Source organism: Bos indicus x Bos taurus, chromosome 28 (genome assembly GCF_003369695.1).
Source record: "Bos indicus x Bos taurus breed Angus x Brahman F1 hybrid chromosome 28, Bos_hybrid_MaternalHap_v2.0, whole genome shotgun sequence".
Classification (NCBI taxonomy): Eukaryota; Metazoa; Chordata; class Mammalia; order Artiodactyla; family Bovidae; genus Bos; species Bos indicus x Bos taurus.
In genome coordinates, this window is record NC_040103.1 from 32581499 (window position 1) to 32602415 (window position 20917).

At 42.5% G+C, this 20917-nt stretch overlaps 1 protein-coding gene across 1 annotated transcript in view; it reads right to left on the reverse strand.

Moving 5' to 3' along the window:
• Positions 1–297: 297 nt before the first annotated feature.
• KCNMA1 (potassium calcium-activated channel subfamily M alpha 1) overlaps positions 298–20917 on the reverse strand; it is a 771888-nt gene continuing 751268 nt past the window's right edge. Inside the window, 3 exon segments of the mRNA XM_027530425.1 lie at positions 298–6600; positions 16053–16277; positions 18446–18564. Coding sequence (XP_027386226.1) covers positions 6576–6600; positions 16053–16277; positions 18446–18564 — 369 coding nt within the window. The 3' untranslated portion in view covers positions 298–6575.

The following is a 20917-nucleotide window of genomic DNA, read 5'->3' on the forward strand; positions in this document are numbered from 1 at the left end:
CTGGAGGGACTGACTCCCAGGCACCACATCGAATGACAGAGTCTCTTCCTCTCCTCTGCCATCCATTGCTGTCTTGGGCTGGTACCTACTGACAGTCTCCTTGGAGATGCAGGGCTCTGTTTGCACTTGAAGTTGCAAAGGCAATGGAAGGGCATTCCCATGGCTCCGATCTGTCCACAACTCTGCCGTCACCAAAGAGAGGCACAGCAGCCTGATGGGGACCCACAGACTCCACTCTCCCCTCCCCCGCCCCGCCCATGAAGTGTGGCTGCTGGAGACAAAAGGCACACTCACCGATTTAGAACACAAATACATAAATTTTTAATCTGCGAAAAATACAAAATGAAACCATGTACAAGTTATGTACAAACCCTTTTTACAAGACAAGAGAGTTATCACTGGTTGTTACAGATGACAGGGTAGATCATTTCAGAGCACCAGCATTTAGTCTCTCCTCTGATTTGGTTAGGTCCTAGTAATCCGCCATCATCATCATGCCAACGATCAAACGTTTGAAAGACAGATGAATAAGCCACGCTCTTTTTCCTTAATGAACGAGTAGGCTGACCTCTGTGTAAGCATACTTTTTTTTTTCCCTTTATCCCCTGAAGAAACGTTGAGTGCAGGTTTTGGTGTTAAGTGAGGGACGGTTACTTTTCAGCATCTGGGGGGTGGGATGTGAGCCAGAAGTTTTACACAGGATGTGAGTGTGCCACCTGGGAATGGAACGTTTTTAATTAGGATTTCCAGGCAGACCTTGGTTTATGTTTGAAATGTTGCAGTTCTGGTCGAATGTGTCAGGCTGTACTCAGTGCAAGGAAGGGAGGGGGGCAGGCTGCTCTGGGGCGGGGGGATGGGGTGCTTTGGAAATGGGGCCCCGTCAACCTTGGTGGGGCTCCCCTACCTGTTGGCTACCTCCTCCCACTGACCCTGAATCCCACCTGACAGCCGCTCCGGTTTGCTCTAGCAGGCACATGTCGGTGCCATGTGTACATTTCCATCTAAGATTCTGAGCAGCGGGCCCAGGCATGCCTCCCAAGGCAGGCACACTGGAGACCTTTGGTGTTACTTCTGTCCCTGCTCTGCCAAATAGCAAGGTGGAGGAGAAGAAACACAGATGTCCTCAAGGGGATAAATAGACCAAAGGAAAGCTTTTTAAATCTGAAACCTACCTAGAAATTAAGGTTGGCTTCACTGAGTCAAAAACCCTCTCTCCTCATGCTGTATATCCAGAAAAGCCACTAAAGCAACAGACTGTCGTGTCTGTTTTAGCAACGCTGACACCAAAGCCGCCAGGATGTGGGAATGGGGAACGATGGAATGACAAGCACAGGGAGGCGAAAGAAAAAGCACAGCTCAGGATCCCTCTCTTTGGGTCCCTCTCTGGGAAGAGTTCCAGTGGCCTAAAAGTCCTGTGCAACCTTCCTTGCCTACAGCATCCAAAGTAACATGGAGCAGAACCCGACTGCCTGCCAGAGCCAGGCATCCTGACAAACTCCACAGTTAAACAAGCGATGTCCCTGCCCTCTTCAAGGGAGTCCTTTTCCTTCTTACTTCCAAGTCACCATCTCTTTCATTTCCAGCCTCATATATGACCCACCCTCCCTTTCTCTTAACGTTTCCATCTCTATTAGTTTCCCTTTTCCTGATTCTGGGGTACCTGAGATCTCCTTTCCCAGCAGCTTCTTCTTTTTTTTTTTCCTTTTAGCCCGTAAAAGTACAGTTGCCATTGCCACATTCTGCTGCCTTCAAAAAATCCTCCACACCCACCCTTCCTCCTTTAGAGACCCAGCCACACTGTGTACGTACCTCTGTGCCTCTGACGTCCAGATCCCACAGGACCTGCCGCGACCCCCTCCCCAGCTCCATTTTCCTCCATGCCTTTCGACTGCCAGACCTGCCTTTATAGATAACGCTCAGCTTCTTCCACTCTGAACTAATTAATACAACAGTTCTCAGCTGCCTACAATCTTTCCTGTTCCTCCACAAGTTTCTTGTATTGAGGTCCAAATTAAGTGTTCCTTTACAAAGGATCATTTCTAGATTCACAACCATTGCCCCAACTCCCAGCCCTCAAACCAACCTCTATATACTACCAGTGGAACTTCTACAGCTATGAGTGTCGGTAACACGTATTTGAGGAAGGTAGGACTTCACATGCTGAGTTTTCACTTGGAGTTTGTTTGAGTTGGAGTCTTTGACTTTGAGAACTCCATGCTGCTGAGAAAATGTTCAGCCCTGTATATTTGCCCTTGATGACTTCCAGGAAGTACTGACTTCTCAAAACATACGATCTAAAAATGCACAGGTTCATTTTCGCACAAGTTCAATTCATCACTCTTTGTTTAAAACACTCAGTGACCTTCTATGACTTTCTGGATGAAGCCTCAACATCTTAGCTTGGCCCTGAAGATAAGTTAGTTTCTAGTGCCTTCTCTGAAGTCTCATCTTAGTTTCCCTCTGCTTCCATAGAGAATGGACAGATTCTGCAGTGGAATACCGTGTCCAATTTGAATGATTGGTTTAGTCACTTATAAGGTAAGGTGACTCACATCCCAGTTGGTTTGTATTTTTTTCTGTCTTTCTTCCCCTCTGCCTCCTTTTGTTTCTTCTTTTTTAACTGAGATTCTTTTTGACAAAGAAGAATGGTAGATAAATGTTAGAAATGTAGAAAGAAATAGCTGGTTTACTAATGAGAGGGGGAAAAAAAATCAAATAAACAGAGGACAGGAAATGAAGTAAGAAGTAAGACTAGTAACTTCCTAGTGCCTAGATTCATATCCAGAATCTGGGAGTTGTGAGCCTCTAACTACATGTTGGAGATATGGGTTAGAGAGGAAGGGATTGATAGAAATTGAGCCAATAAAAAAGGTAGGCTGGGATGAAATTGAGAATAAAATCCTAGGAATACATAGAAAAATCACATCAAAGTGACTCAGGTGGCTTTAAAATTTGAAATTTGTATTTTGACCCTAAAGAGATTCCGAAATGTAAAGCAGAGGAACAAATCTAACTACCATGTGCCCAGAGCAGAAGAGGCGCCACCCTCAGGAGCACTGCTTGGGCAATGCTGCAGGAAGGACAGAACGGGGTTTTCTCCATGTTCCCACTTTTAACTCAGATCACATCCTCTCAGATCTGAAAAGGACCTTAGGAGTCATCTAGATGAATCACTTTCATTTACAAATGAGGTCACTGAGACTCAGAGAGTTTCAAGAACATTTCCTAAGTGTAGAGCTAGTTATCTGCAGATGTAGCTTGTTGAACCATCATAATTAAAACTTAAGTAGGAAACTTGGACTCTTTTGCTTTTAGACATGAAAACATCCCCAATGTTATTATGCTTTCTCACTTTCTTCCCTTCTAACCCTAACCAAACAGTTCTAATTCCCTGTTTGTTTAAAGCCCTCAATTAAATTTTTTACAAAGTACATCATAAGATGCCCCAAGCTTTGGAAGGAAAGAGCTTCTGGGTGTTCCCTGTATGCCTTAGTCACAACCACTTTTACTGAAGATGTTTTATCTTGGCTCAAGACTATTTTAAAATACAAAATTGCTCAGATGAAAATAAGAGTTATGTTAATGAAAAAGATGATGATGATGCTTTGATAAGTAGGTGCTTTCTGCTTTTTCAATAGCTTGTTGGAGAGTCTGATTCCCAAAGCACTTGAGTTATTAATTTAGGAAAATGGCTTTTCTGGAATCCTAAAGTGGGATGGGACATCAGAGCCTTATAACACAGACTACACCAATGATAGCCATCATTGGTCTATGCTGAATGTAGCCAGGAAGAGGGGTCTGTCAGAGGGTGGTGAGGACTTCCTTCAGGCCAGATAGCTCAACAAACAGAAACAAACCAAGAAGCTCTGGCATTCCTCCAAGCCCTTCAATGATCTTATGATCTTGTTTCTATTCTCGTTTCACTTTCCATCTACCAGGTATGAGTTTTTGCCAAAGGAGCCAACAACCAACCATTTTATAGATTTCCTTTTTAAAAAAATGCATAGCTGTGTTTTCTGGCCCCTAACAATTCATTATTAACAAAGGCAAAACAGAATGACTTTGCTCTACCTTAGAAGGAAATGGATTCTTGCCAACTGGTTTTTGAAGGGGAGCCCTTTGCTTTAGGAAGCTATCTTTGCCATTTTGATTAAAAAAAAAAAAAAGTTTATCTTCAAACCTCTAGCTGTAAAGAGCATGGAGTTTGTACTTGCGTTTCCATTGTCCCTCAGTTTGCAGAGATGGGGAAGAGAGAGCAGCGGGCATGGGGCATTGTGGCCTAACATTCTCTAATGGAAGGACATTGAGGTGGTGGCCATCACTGCCTGCCAGAGGAGATCAAATAGTTAAGACAAATTCAGAAATGGTTATCAAGTTATCAGTAACCCACTAGGGTTCATGAAGGAAAGAAGAGCGTGGGTCGATGTACTAAGAATGTATATGAAGTGACCCCAATGCAAAATTATTATGTATAATAGAAGAAGGCCTAGCTTTCAGAAAAGTTGTTAAATCTTAGCAAGGGATTCACCCCCACAAACCCATTTAACTTCTGTTGGAAACCAATAAATGTGTATAAGCCTGAATAGAGACAGCTGACATCATTTTAGTCTGCTGAGTAGACTAGTGATTGGTTATAAGTAGTTTTTAAACAATCCAATTGGACATACATTATATTCACAATACTTTTATAGAACTAATTCTACAAAATGTGACGACAGGGTAACCACAGTCTGACAAGTCACTTCAGGACGACGCCTACAAGGTGGAAACACGACATTGGCTCTGCAGGGACCGGACAGAGTTGGAAGCTCATTTTGCCTATGGTGGTAATTGGAGTACTTAGTGGACATGTTTTCATGATGGTTTCATTGCTTGGCTCTGATCTGATTTGCAGTAACATACTATGTACCACGGGGTCATGGCCTAATGGAAGAGATCGCATGGGACTTTGGGGGGATATTTTGGTTAGTTAGTTTTTTTCTCTTTTGAGTGTCCACAATTAACATTTTTAAGAAAATAAAAATCATACTTCATGCTGCTCCAGAGACCCTGATGATTCTATCAAAGATTTATCGTTTTGAAGTTGAAAATCATTTGAAATGGAATAATTGCTGGGATGCTGTGACACTGAGCATGCAAACATCAGAGCTCAGACACATCAGAATTGTGTCTGATGGCTAGAGAAATCTTTTTTGACCACAGTTTGAAGTGGCTGATACATAAAATCTCATCACTGGTAATTTTCAAAGGCCTTTTCTAATAGCCTGTATTAAGTGTATTCGTAGCTGTCCTTGAGCTAATATTTTTTAGGTTGCTGTTACAAGTTTTGTGTTTTGTGCCAGCAACTAAAGGAAAGCCTGCAAAATTTAGATCTGGGCAAAAGTTGTCTCCTGGATCATGAAACTTTTCTGGCTTTTACACAAAAACTCAGTGAATCGCATACATGTGTTATCCCATCCTATTGTTAAGTAGAACTATTAATTGATGTTTACAAACTTTCAGGCTAAAAGCCCTGGACCTGGGAGATGGGGAGAGTCCACCAGACCTTACCAAAGTTGAAATTACTTGCTTGGTTGGTTTGGAGATATGATATGAGAAGCATAACAGCACGTAGGAGTCCCCGCCATTGGAACAACAAGCAGAGAAATGTCTTCTGTGCATCTGGTCCTCAACTTCCACATCCCAGGCATGCTCACAACCCTCCTGGTACTGTTAGTTGACAGGGTAAACCCGATCTGGCATTTGTAGAAAAGCTGCAAGAAGGTCTTCCCTTTAAATATACGAACAAAATTTGGATAAGAAATACAGGATGAAAACTAAAACTACAAAAATATGACTTTTGAATGTGAAAATAAGTGTTTCCATTTATTAAGAGCTGGTGTCAGTGTAGCCAAAATACACATCCATCCAGGAAATTCACCTGCCCCCTTTTGTCTTTTTTTTTTTTTAATTTACTAAAATACATGTTTACATTATTGGGCCATTTTAAAATTGCCTTAATAATCCAGTTTCCTTAATTACAATTAATTGTGGTGGTGACCATCACTCTCCTTAAAGAAAGAGATAAAGAAGAGAAATATGCGTTAAGGAGTCTGGCCACTTAGGCGTTTTGATTTTGCATCGTTAGATATAGGGAAGATATTTGACAATGAGAAAAAAAGAAAAAATATATTTTCTTTCTAATAAATAAAAATAATTTAAAATGCTAGAGGCTATACAGGACTATTTTAGTATGTTCATTTATAAATGAAATCATTTTCTTTTCCAAAATACATGGAAGCAATATTCAAGGCAGACAAGGAGAAAGATCTGTCTATTTTTCTTGCAATTCTTGCTTATCCTAACATTTCCACCAGTGATTCAGCATGTTAAGAGGAAGAAAAGTCACGTCACCATTTATGAAGTTTGTCAGGCTTTAAAAAAAATAGTTCTGGTCTCCTGGGAGTCAACATTCATCTTCAACTTCTCTGATTGGTGGAATCAAGCTGCTTGTGGATTTATATTGGTTGATCTGGTTAGCCATGTGGGTACTCATGGGCTTGATTTGAATGTTTCTGGGATAGGCATTATCCGGTTCATCTGTAAACCATTTCTTTTCTGCTAAAGGGCAAAACGGATAGAGAACAAGAAGGAAAAATTAGAAGCTTAATTAGTCCTAGGCCAAAGATTTTGGAAAGTTCATTGAAAAATGCAAAAAGGTAATCGAGAGAAGCTGACAGTGAGTAATTGCTAAAGAGACGGCACAGTGTAGGGAGAACCCCAGAACCTGAAACATACCTCTGCTGCCTGTAGCAAGTGATGAACCAACGGGCTATTGGGACCTGGAGGCACCAGGCGTGGACTTCAGAGAATAAAGAGGGGTTGGAAGATTAACTCTGGCAGTGTTCTCTGGGGTTCCTTTGGTGGCCTGAAAAGCTTTGGTGGTGAGGAGATGACGCATATAACAAGTATTAGGCATGGGTGTTGCACCTAAAGAAAGCCTTGTGCATCCATTGATTTGAGTGGAGATGAAGGGACACTGTCCCTTCCACAGATTAGGAGATCTAGAATCTGCTGCAGGGTTTCCTCTTCCCAGCCTTTAATTGGCTTTGCTTGTACAAGCTCACTTAAAGGTATATCTCCGTTACAACACTCCTTTATTTCTTTTGAAGCCAGTTTTGGGAGTCTTAAAGTAAGCCCACAGATTTTTGCTGGCCAGTGAGGGTGAAACATTAGATTAGCAACCAATGTTTTAAAAGGCTTTTGAAATGGCTGTAATTTCAATAAAACTCTCTTGGTATGAAGTTATGAAAAGAATTCCTAGTGGCACTATCTTAACCGACTATAATCACCCAAGCTGTCAACAAGGGAGCTTGACAGAGTCTTGGCATTTCATTCTCACCCTAGATCCAGAGATGGCAGAAGAGAATGCTGAGTCAGGGCACTCAGAGGCTGGGGTGAGGATGCGATGGCCTAGCATCCTCCTGGCAGCTAGTATTATTTCACAAGACTCAGCCCTTGTCCCTACCTTTTTACACTGGAATATTCTGGGAAATCAGCCACGGGCATAGATACAAAGGAACTGGGGCAAACAGTGCATTCTAACTTGAGAATCATATGCCTCATTTTAGCGGCTTTTAGGAAAAGCAAAGAAAAAGGAAAAAGCTTTCAAGCACGCCCACTGCTATAGAAACGACGGCCTCTCTGGCCTCTTCTTCTGTCTTTCAGAACAGTTCATAACTGTTGGATATGGCTGGATATCCATATGGCTGGATATGTTAACAAAATTGCTCACCTGGCTTGATCCTGATAGAGGACCATGCGTATGTGTCCCTTTATGGCTAATGATTTATAGATCCGACACCTACGATCAGGTTATGACCACTCTGCTTGTCTCTCCTTGGCCCATGCTTCCTCTTGCTGTGTCCAGGGCCCTGGGTCCCCAGCGTAGACACTAAACTAAGTTGAGCCTTGAGAAAGCTCACTCACTGTCCTTTGTTCAGCAGCTCGGTGTACCCCCTCCTCAGGAAACTTCCTGCCTCTTGCATCATTCTCCACCCCCTCTCCTTCCTGCACTGGCTCTCTCACCTATTATAATTAAGTTCACTTTGATTTGAACAGATTGGACGATAGGAATTCATAATGCTACATCCTCACAGTGAAGCTAACTGATTAAGTGCTTTAAATTATTCCCCCTGACAGAATGATAAAGTTACAATCTGTTCTGAGATGATCTACAGCTTGCCAGACTCCTACAGCTTCTTTCTACATTCATTTATCTTTTTGTCAAGCAGAGTTTTTTTTTTTTTTTTTCCCTCCTAAGCTTCAGTTCCATAGATCTTTTAAAGTCATCAGCACATCTGAATTATTAATGAGGCTTTAGAGGCAAGGTTCCTGATGGGCTGGTTAAAAAAGGTTGTATAGAAATCCGGGACTGTGTACACATCAAAATAATTTCAGCTCCATTTAAAAAACCATTTAGTTCAAGTGTGACATAGTGAACCATTACGCATTTGTGGAAACCAATTTTTTTGTGATCTACGATTAAACTAACCTTTCAGAGAGGAGTAAAGTATGATGGTTATCATGTTTTAAAAGCATTGCCAGGCCGATGAAACAATTTCAAACTATGACTTTTTCCAATGGTTTACGTATAAGGATGATTTTCAGAAGAGCTGAACCCAGTGTCTGTGCTGTTTGCCTGAGCTGCTCTTGGTTTTGGCTGTACCCTTCTGCGGACTGATTTTGCAAAAGGATTTAGTGCTAGGTTGGACATGCCAGGTTGGAAGGGAGAGTGAACTCTGCTGATGGAAACGAGTAGGTCTTCTGGGTGAAAGACCTAAGACAGCTGCAATTTGCTGAAATTTTTACAACTGCTGCAGAGAATAATTGTTCAGAATTTAGTCTTTACAGTTCAACTCAAAGTTGGCATTTTGACCTTTCACGGCAGAGAGAGTATCAATTTCCTTCTGCTGTCTGTAAGAAAGAGAGCATTATTTCCCCATTTAAGTGCCTTTCTCTCTTTCCTTTTACATTTCTTGCCATAAAAATAATCTAAGCAGAGTCATCCCTGTGTTGACCATTCAGCTTCTGCACAGAAAGGAGTTGTTTTAAAGCATATCCTGGTGATGAGCCTGAGAAACAGGCTTTTTAATTCAGGTGCCTTGTAAGATATAAACAACTGTGTTGTTGGAGACTTGGTTAGATAAGATGTTGAAGAAATGGAAACAGATGAAGGCTAAAATGGGTAGGGGCAAAGGTGCCTCTCCCAAAAGGCTTGACAGGAACCACACTGTAATGACTGTCAGTCATTCTGCTCCAATGGAGAGAGCCTTGCTACGACAATGATACTTTGGGTTATCGAACTTTGCCTTCCAAAGAAGGAGCTGCATCACTGGGCGCTTACAAAACTGGCCATAAGGAAGAGTACTCAGGGAAGGAATTCAAGTGAGTGTTGGAGTGGTCCAAGGTCAGTCCAAAGCCCTGAGCTGGTCTCCTCTCCCTGTCACACCCCACAAGCCAGAAAGACTTCTGGGGGCTTTATTTTTATCCCTAGAATGAGAAGGGCAATGATCTGGTTTTGAGGCCCTCCTCCCTACCAAAGAAAAAGAAATTCATTTGTTAATAAGTTCTTGAAGATGTGATACATGGTTCCATCACTGTGAGTAGAATGTGTGACGTGCCTCAAGTCAAGGAAGGAGTGGCATTTCAGTCTGTGACAAGTAGGCTGGTGGAATAAGATCAAACCCAGAAAATAACTGCAGAGAGTCAGGACACTGCCACTGGGAGGCATCAGCTATCAAGACCAGAGAGGCCACAAGCCATCCACTGCACCAAGGAGATGGCATAGGACAGTACGTAAGGCCAAGGGTCTTACCTACTGTCTGGCTACTGTGAGAGCGTCTGGCTCTCTCACATACTAATTCCTGGCTCTGAGTGAGTTGTTACATAATTTATCTTAACTTCAGTTTCTCTTCTGTAAAATGAGGCTAATGGTCTTTCTAATGGTGTTGTCTGGATGAAAGGGGTTAGTGTCCATGAAGCATTTATCTACATACATGATACATCAATGTGAGCTGTTAAGGCTATCAGTATTGTTGGTAATATATTAGGGGGCATTAGAGCATAAAGTTCATGGACTTTAGTTTTAAACACCTCTCTGGTACTTCCTGGCTGGGTGACTTCGAACAAATCTGTCCCTTGAATCCTGTATCTTTCAGATGGGAATACTAACTGCATCTACATCTGAGGTTCTCTGGAGAACTGAATAAGTTAATATACATAAAGTGCTTAGAAGAGTGTCTGACTCATGGTAAGCACTTGGAGTGTGTTAGATTTTAGTTACGGTTAGTTAACCATGCATAAGGTTAGCATGATTATGAGTACTCTCAGTGCCAAAGGACATAAGAATAGGTGATACCTTTTGGTGTGATTACAGATGAACTAGGGGTGGAGAACTGAGGTGTGTAAACCTGGGGGCTGGCCAGAAGAATGGGGATTGTGGCAGCAGAGATGGTGAAGAAGGATTTGACTGGATATCCCTCCTTAGGAAGAGGAGGAAAGGAAGGGGTGACGACTTTCAGTGGTACTTGTGTCTTTGAAATATTGGCTTTCAACTTGGCAGGGGCCCTACCCCACCTGCAAGACATCCATGTCTTCCGTTGCTACTTTCATCACTGACCTTCGAAGGTCTAGAATAAGGGTCAGGACTTCCTCCAGCCATGAAGGATCCCAGAGGAGTGGGCTATGGCAGAGAAGGGCTTGTGATCTGGGCTGACATAACTGCTGGGTTTTCTGGTGCTGTGGGTTGTCAGTGCTGTGGGATCTGGCCTTTTCTCTTAACACTCCCAAGAGAAGAGCACAAGAAAAGGGAGATGATGATACAGCAAAGGTATTTGGAATAATTGGGCCTTTTCTTGCTATACCACTAGCTGAGGTTGAAACAGAACGGGTTTGAAAAGGAAAGATTCCATTTGGATAGAGATAATAGTTGAGAACAGTAAGAGCTAACAAAGAGCTCAATCCTTCAAAGGTAATACTGTGTGAGAGCTTCTGAGAGCTAGTCTGGCCTTCGCCCTCTGCCCAGCAGACCCCAAGGCCCCAGTGGACCCCACCCACCCCTACTGTCTCCTTTCCTTTCCATGGACAAAGCATGGCTAGAAATGAAAACTGCAATAGAATCAGAATAATTTTCCCTTATAAAAGCTGTCTTGCTCCTTTGCAGTTCTCTGGTGTGACCCCTTTTAACTGTAAGTCTGATGCTGCCGTTCCCTAAGCAGAACAACTGCCCCCTCCTGACACTCAATAAAGACTGACTTTCACTCCTCTCTTTCAAGTGGCAGGGAATAATCCCTCTTACCTCCCTAGGTGATGGATGTACAACTTCATGGTGGGACATAGTCTACCAGGTTAGTGACGGGTGCCCACATCGACTTCATCACCTTATGACAAAGCAGTGATGGGCTGAAAGAAGCTGATTGAGAGACTGATTTTTTTTTTTTTTACCCTGTCTTGACTTCTGCAGTCCCTGAAGTTTCTGCACCCTCTTCTTTCTCCTTCAGGAGCCTGTTGCTATAGAAACCTGGCAGGTTGATTTAATTGCCTCTATTGGGATACAGACACCTTTCAGCTTTTCCCATGCTGAAGAGGAGCCAGTCAAAAGGTTTTTCTGGTCATCTGGGATCTTGATGATGCTGGCAGAAGGCACAGTCAAGTCTCTCCTCTCACTGAACTCACAGGACTGTTCCCTTCTCTCAGAAGCTGTGTACTCAGCCCAAGAAAGTGTCAACAGCATGATAGCACTATGAAGCACCTACGGGCATTCCTTGAATTTTTGTAAGATAAACCAAGGAGGTGAAGATAATTTATCAAATGACTAAAGATATAACAATATTTAAGATCAATTCATTTCAAAAATACTTATTGAGCACATATTGATAGTAAGGTTCTGGGTCATAGCCTGTATGGTCTTCCCTGGTGGCTCAGATGGTAAAGAATCTGCTTGCAATGCAGGAGACCTGGGTTCGATCCCTGGGTCTGGAAGATCCCCTGGAGAAAGAAATGGCTACCCACTCCAGTATTCTGGCCTAGGAAATCCATGGAAGGAGGAGACTGGCGGGCTACAGTCCATGGAGTCGCAAAAGAGTTGGACACTACTTAGTGACTAAACTCAGAATTTGAAACCTCTCCTCATGGTGGTAGAAATCTAACTGTAAGGGTCCAAGTCTCCCTCTATCCATTTGAACCGGCTTCAGGAAGGGACCTGGGTAGCAGCCATTAGGGATGTTGATTTCATGATCACCTGAGTGTTGAGGCTGAGGTTTCACTGTGCCTCCTGTTCTATCCATTTACTTAAGCTTCACCCCTTTCAAAGCCTAAAACAAATTGAATTGAATGGCTTACAAATTGCTTCTCTTTTAGAATGGTGCAGATAATTGAGTTTCTAGCTGTTGTTCTCTTTAAGTACACATACTTTCTCTTCAAATAACCTTTCACTTTCCACCCTGACCTACTTATTCTTTGGGTGGGGAGGGGGAAGAGGAGAGGTATCACATGAAAACCTTGAATGCCTCCTTGCTAAGAGAACCTGAAAGAAGGATGAGAATTTGGGGGTCACATGGAAAACACTGGAAGAGAGTCTTCATTCAACTGAGGAAAAACAAGATTGTAGTTTGGACTCATAAAAAATAGAAGTAATAATGATCCCTTTTTCATCACTGAATATATCATTAGCCAAGTATAATCAACTTTCAGTTGTATGCCTGAAGTCCAGAGAACATCCCCAAATTTCATTGCAAGTCAGTCTGTTCCCTCTCCATTCCCATCACAAGATCATCTCATCATAGCTGCTAACAGATTGTATATAAAATGCATTTTGGATTTACTTCTCTCTATCTGCCCAATCTCTGGTTGGGATTTCACAAATGTCTGAAAGGCAGGTGGGAGAAGAGACCCAGGTAATACAGAGACTGAATCATCAACCCCCAGATAACTGGGTACGGGCTATTGAGTTTTTACATATAGCTAAACAGCTTTAATTTGGGAGTCATTCTGATCCAACTTCAAGAAGACCAAATTTTTTTTTTTTTTAACTGTTAATAATCCTCCTGGTTTAAATCGAAAGGAGGGTAAACTATTCACCAAGAAGCAGGTTTGCCAAGTGGAAGAGCTGCAAATGTTTTCCAGAAAAGTTTATCACTTGGCATTGTCACTTGATTTAGTTGGTCTTGCCAAGATAAACACAGAGATGTGGACAGACTGATGGGGTACTCGGTTGGGGTGATGGTAATGGGGGGAGGTGGAGGAAGCTGGGTTTCTTGATGGGAAAATGCTTTTGAACTTGGAGCAAGGTACCAAGGTGGGCAGGGAGGCCACGTGCAGATTGAAAGGCAAGCCAGATGGAGAGAAGTTCCCCCCAGATTACCCAACCCCAACCCCAAGAACACCAAAACAAACTCTAAGGGGTCTAGCAGTAGCAGCAGGACAGCCTCATTGCACTGAGCAATTTAGAAAGTGGAGGAAGGGGGAGAAGAAGGAAGGGGAGAGGAGGGGAGGTGGGGAGGGGGGAAAAAAAGCAAAACAAAATAAATAAACCCACAAACAGAACAATAAAAATAAAAATAAACAAACCAATAACAGAATAAAATTTGTAACTCCTTTTTTTTTTTAATTTCACAAAAGTTTTCACAAGGACAATGTTATAGAAGAAAACCCCCAGCAGTGGCTAGGTCATGCAGAACCATTAATTGTCATACCTTGGCCCATTCTATTCATCCTTGTTGCACTTTAGAGAGAGAAGTAAGCTATGTGAGTTTTACAACGCTTTTAAACTGTCATATTTCCTGTTGAGCACTTTAACTGGCACATTCTTATAGTTATAAATGTTCTGAGGGCATAACTTTATAACCTCCTTTGCAAAGAATGCATGAATAGCTCTTCATGATCCCAAACTAGGGATATGTGTGTATGTATATATATACATATACATATATATACGTATATATGTGTATATATATAATTATATATAAAAAAGATAGTTGTATGTAATGTATAAATCAATACATAGGGACAAAAATAATTTGAAAAAATCTTCCACTCATAGGGCTTTTTAATATCCATGTATACAATGACTGCCCACTCGAATACTGATTGGAACACCGCCTTGCCCTGTCTTGGGTGTGGGGATGGAGATTTTGAGTAAGCCTCACTATTTCGTCAGTAAAAGTGCTTGTCAATTCACACAGCAAGCAGATCTCAAAACTATCATGCTTGGGGGGACAGGGGATTCAAAATCTAAACCCAAAACATTCACCATAAAAACACCTTTTTAGAGATGGTTACAGCTGTGACATTTTCCTCCCCCCACCCCAACACCTGTGCTGTTCACTGAAATTTGTTTTCAAATAAACATTTCAAATATATATATTTATGTATATAGCAGCCCAAGGCTAGTCCATCGTCACAAGAATTAGATTATGGTGGAGTTGGCCAATATTTAAGAACTACTGTACATTGCCTAAAGCATGGTTTGCATGCATAAAATATCTGAAAACTGCATATTGAAAAAAGGGTATTTCTCTACTTTTTTGCTCATGCTTACTAACTGTTTAAAAAAAGAAAGGAAGAAAGAAAATGAAAGAAAAAAAGAATTATACCAAAATGTGTTTGGCTTACTGTTACACTCTTTTTCTTCTCTCCCATCTGTTAATGACAAGGGGTCCTTCTCTATGACTGTCATTCACCTGCCTAAGTAGATTGGCTACGTTAAAGCAACTGACGATGAGGAATTTCTCCCACTGGTTTTCTGCTCTGGAACAGCCAGCATCATGCAGCTGTGCCAACAGTTGAAGCTGGCTTTTGTCTTTGTGGAATCAACTGTGGCTTGATCCTCCTACATTCTGATTTATTTAGCATGCTGGCTTCTAGAAAAGCATGATCTGCCGCTGGGTTTATCTCCCTCTCTCTCTACCATGGCCCCAGCCCTTGCTCCTCTGTGGCACTGGGGCCCTAGCTGATCAAACAAAGGGGAGTAAAAAGGTCCCCAGAGAATGCATGGAAAAATACTTGCTCTTTCCTGAGCATTATTTATTCTGTACATAAGGTAGGTAATTCACCTTTTAAAAGATGTAAAAGTCCCAGGAAGGCAGTTTTTAATGACTTACATCTGATATTTATGATACATATGGCTTTTCATCCCAAATGTCAAAAGTGAGAGAAAAAACATAGCTATTCATATGGCAGCATAAGGAGACAGAATAACAATATGCAATCAAACCTCTTTTCACTTAAATGAAATGACTTGCATTTGATACATCCAAGAATGGAATACTAGTCTTTCCGCCACAGTAAGGGTAGAAATGTTCCTATAGACTCTCAAAGGAAGCTAGCTCAGGGACAAAAGGCCTTGGTGAGTAACTAAAAAAAATCTCCGATGTTCTAACAAGCAAGTGCATTTCACCATCTACACAAATGGCGAAAGACATTGAAATGCTTTGAGATACTTCAGCCCAGAGAGTAGAAACAATCGATAGATATGTTTCCGTTGCTTTTGGGTTGCTTGTTTCAAATACATGTGTGTGTATATATATATTATTGTGTATATATAAAAAAATCAAGAGAAGGAAAGAAAGGAAAACAACAACGAAATCAAAACCCAAAGCACCCTGATAAAACTGATACATCAGAATAAACTTTTCTACACTAACTAAACTTGCTTTGCATAACTGACGTGGGGATCACAAGCACTCCCTTCTCATCTGTGAACTCATTCCTGCAGTGAGCTATTTATGTCTGGAGCATGCCTTTGGGTTATTTTTCCCCTAGAATCATAAATAACTTTTGGTCCGTCTGCTTATTTGCTGTTGTGCTCAAGGGTTTTATGGTGGTGGAATAAAAATGACAACCACATGCACACTATCATACATATGCAAATATGTGTAAAAAAAAGGGGGGACTACAGGGGAAAATGGGGGAAGTTACTGTTGGAAACACCCACTGGGGAAATGAGTGGCAGATACAGTTTCACACACGGAGGCAGTGGATACACACATCAGAGCCGCTCTTCCTGCACGTACTTCTGTTTGTCTCGGGACTCCCGGGACTTGGGCCGGTTCTGTCGGTTTGCCGTGGATGGGATGGAGTGGACGGAGGAGCTCTTCTTGCTAGAGGACTGGGACGAGTGGGAGGAATGGGAGAGGCTGGCCCGGGACTGGCCGGCGTTGTGGTCAAACTGCATTAAGCAGAAGATCAGGTCCGTCGGCACGAGCTCAAACTCGTACGGGGGGTTGGTGATGACATACCTGGATGTGGAGAGCAAAGAAGTCACAGAATGAGGATAAGGTGGTGGAGATTTCACCTCTCTGAACCAAACCAGGTCTACCCGAGGATTCCAGCCAGCCCAAGGCCTGAGACAGTATCTTCGTAGTGGAACAAAATCTGTTTAGCTCCACAGAGGAAGTCAGCCATAAGCCCTCCCAGAGATTCTGAATTAGCGCTAGACAAGGGAGAAACAAATGGTGCTTCCTGTGGTCTGTATACCCACTTCAGTACAGTATCAAGTTCCCTTCTGATCCTGAGATGCACAAGTGCATGCAGGAGGTTTCAAGGACTGCCCTGCATCTCTTATCCTAGAATCTTACAACAATCTCACACCCATATCACACTATCTTTGTTTACCACCATCTAGCAAAACCTTAGTTCTCTCTCCCTTTTTATCTTTTAAAAATCAACGTTGGTGAATGATTTCACCAAATGGAAAGCTATAAAACACCTCCCTGCCTATGTGTCTCTCAGGCTTTAACTGTTCTCCTCAAAGATCACCTTTTTCCCTAATTAATATCAGATATGACTAAAAAATCACCATTTCATTTCTAGTAATGGATCTCAAAAGTGTGGTTCTCCGGCCAGATATATAAGCATCATCTGAGAACTTCTTAAAAATGTAAATTCTTTTTTGTAGCTGATGTATACTTGATTTACAGCAAAGTATACAGCAAAGTGATTCAGTTATATATATATATGTTCTATTTCAGATTCTTTTCCATTTTAGGTTATTATAATATATTGAATATAGTTCCCTGTGCTATACAGTAGGTCCTTGTTAAAATGCAAATTCTGAAGCAACTCCACTCAAGTCCTACTGAGTCAGACACTATGCATTGGGGATCAAGCAATTTGTATTTTAATAAGTTTTACAGATGATTCTCATGTTCACCTAACTTTGAGAATCTGCTAGACTACAGAAATTATGTTCAATTCTGGCTCTATTGTATAATCTCTGGGCATTCAAACTTCATATTTTCATTTCATACCAGTTAAGTCAGAGTAATCAGAGTACTTTTAAAAAGCACCCCCGGAGATTCTACTCTGCAAGTAGGTCTGAGAAACACTCATCTATCTCTATGGCATTGTTTCCTGAGGTATATCATACAAACACACTGACTGACAATTCTAGGATGTACTTTTAAGTTTAGGCTGCTGTGAATTTACTTTAACGTGTATTAGAGAAATATAACTAGCATACATGAACTGTAATCTTTTTTCTGCTTCAGGCAATAATATACAGTTTTCTTTAAAGTAAATATATAAAAGTAAAAAAGTGAGTCAACTGAAAAATACATTAAGTAAAAATATATGTGTCCATGAAAATAGAATATATATATAACTGAATCACTTTGCTGTGGACCTGAAACTAACACAACATTGCAAATCAACTACACTCCAATAAAAATTAAATATATATATATATATATGTGCTTGTGTGTGTGTGTGTGTGTGTGTGTGTGTGTGTGTGTGTATAGAGAGAGAGAGAGAGAGAGAGAGAGAGAGAGAGAGCGCGCGTCCCCAGTGGTGCAGTGGTAAAGAATCCGCCTGCCAAGCAGAAGACATGGGTTCAGTTCCTGGGTCAGCAAGATCCCCTGGAGAGGGAAATGGCAACCCACTCCAATATTCTTGCCTGGGAAATCCCATGGACAGAGAAGCCTGGCCAGCCACAGTCCGTGGGGTTGCAAAGAGTCAAACACTACTGAACAACTAGACAACAACAACAGGTATATATGTGTGTGTGTGTGTGTGTATAGGTGTATACATATATATGTCTAAGACAGGGCAAAGGAATCATTTACCTTAAACAGTAGCAATATGAAATATTTCTATATGAGATACCAACAGAATTATCCCAGTAGCAGGAGTCTGGAGGACGTTTTCCTTCAGACTTGTGTAATTAGGTGATGGATGGATGGAACTATCCCATAAAACTTGAATTCTCCCCACAATGTCTTTATACTTGCTATTGTAATGAAAGAAAGAAGCTTCCCATAACCACCACCAAAGTCAGCACTGGATTTAATATGGGCAGAGCAATTTGCATTGTTGAGAACATGCATGTAGACTTTTGCCCTCCTTGTGGGAGACAAGAGAGGGCATTTCTGTCTCTGCCTTTGGGAGGGCAGATTGGAAACATACTCACCTCTTCGTGCACTGGCTGGGGGTGCTGAGGTGAGCATCTCTCAGCCGATAAATTCCAAAACAAAGCATATTGTATGTTTTCAGAGCTTTGCAGAACAGATCACCATAACAACCACCATCCTGGGAGACAACAAAAGAGCAGAGAGAAAAATCATTTTTATTTGCCTGAAAATAAAGGTCCTGGGGGTGGGAGGGAAGGGCCTTTTCATGAAAGCTCACACTAGTGTCTCCTGAGTCGGAGGGTCTGTGCCGAGGAACAGTGGCTGAAGAAGTTAAATGTGCTTTATAGCCTACGCCCCAATGTTGGTGACTTTTGGGGATCAAATAAGAAAGGGTTTTCCTCTGGTTGTCTCCAGTTTTTCATCTGCAGGAATGAGAGCTCTAAGGAGCCGGTGCCTCTCCTCACTTTAAGGTATGATATAAGCTTGAAGGTCTCAGATGTCTGTTCGGCTAAGGAGTAGAAATCAGCTCTGCAAAATGTTGATGATGTTTAGCCCCAGCTCAGTTGCAACCACAGTTATCTGACCGCGTTGTCAAAACTGCTCAAGTGATAATTAAAATCACTACCAGAAGAAAAGACCCCACCAGGTACTATGGTGACAGGCTCTTTCAGAGAAGGACTGTGTGAAAAGCACAATTTACAGACCTTGGAGATGGCAAGGGTGGAAGAGAATGTGTTTCCCCAGGAGCTGGAGGTCTGCAGGCTGAATAACTGGGATTCACAGTTCTAATCAGTTCACAGTCATTTTCCAAGGGTCTGGGGCCAGACGAGGAATGTGAAAGCAAACTCACCCAGAAGCACTGGCTTCCTGCAGCCAGCTAGCTTCAGGCATTAACACAGGAAGGGCACCAGGGGCTGACTTCACTGGGAATAAAGTGACTGCATCTGTCCTTCCTGTTACTGAAACTGCCAGATGGGCCTCATGCTCGAGAACACAACTGGAACCAGATCTTACCATTATTTAAAGTCCTTGTTCTTTTAAAGTGTTATTGTTTAGTCGCTAAGTCATATCCGACTCTTTTGCTACCCCATGGTCTGTAGCCCACCAGGCTCCTCTGTCCATGGGATTTTCTCAGGCAAAAATACCAGAGCGGGCTGCCATTTCCTTCTCCAGGGGATCTTCTCGACCCTGGGATTGAACTCACATCTCTGGCATTGGAAGGCAGATTCTTTACCACTGAGGTGTACCAGTGAGTAAATGATAGATAAAAAGAGCCACCAGCTATGGAGATGACCTTTTAAAGAAGCTCTAAGTCTAACACAGATTTTTGTCCCTCACCAAACTAAAACACGTGCAAATTAGCATCACAGTTTCAGAAGACATGGAGAAAGTGACCCTTTCCTTGGCTCCTTCTCCACTATTTGGACTTTCTGGGTGGCAGGCAGTACTGTTCATACAATAGGCTTACTAGCTCTTAAGACTGCTGGTTCCAGCCGTTGAATACATTCATGGAGTTGGGCTGGGAATAAGGGTCAACTAAGACTGCATACTTCTGCCAGAGTGCCTGAAGCAGGCTGATGCGTGGAGCCCGAAGGGAGGCCCGGGTCACCTTTGTAGCAGGGAGGGCAGTGGGGGAGTGGCTGAGTCCACACCCAGAATTAATAGCCCACCTGCATGTGTGCTAAGCCACTTCAGTCCTGTCTGATTCTTTGTGACTCTGGACTGTAGCCCACCAAGCTCCTCTGTCCATGGGATTCTCCAGGCAAGAGTACTGGAGTGGGTTGCCATGCTCTCTTCCAGAGATATATAAGTCCATAGGAGCTTTTAAAAAACATTGATGGCCAGGACTCTGGGCCTGACCCTGACATTAGTGGTTTTCAGAACACCATAGCTTATTATGTGTCTCTAGACCCACTGGCCCAACCAATAGCCTCTCATGTGGATCCTTTATGTCTCTAATTCCAGACTGAGTTCTCCTAATTCTGAGGCTAGAACTAGTCACTCTCCCCTAGCCCCGCTCCTCGCTGCAAAGGTGACCCATGCCTCCCTTTGGGTGCCACATTCCAGCTTGCTTTAGGCACTCTGGCAGACCAATTAATGTGCAGTTGGGGTTAAGTAGCCCTGATCCATGAGAAGGCAATGGCACCCCACTCCAGTACTTTTGCCTGGAAAAATCCCATGGACGGAGGAGTCTGGTGGGCTGCAGACCATGGGGTCGCTAGAGTCGGACATGACTGAGAAACTTCACTTTCACTTTTCACTTTCATGCATTGGAGAAGGCAATGGCAACCCACTCCAGTGTTCTTGCCTGGAGAATCCCAGGGACGGGGGAGCCTGGTGGGCTGCCGTCTATGGAGTCGCACAGAGTTGGACATGACTGAAGTGATTTAGCAGCAGCAGCAGCCCTGATCCATACTAAGACCTGCAGAATGGGTTCCCTAACTTGTGTGCTTCTGAAACCACCCGAGGCCTCCCATCTTGTAGCAGAAGATACCCTAGGAGAGTCAGTAAGCCCGTGGACTCTGAAGCCA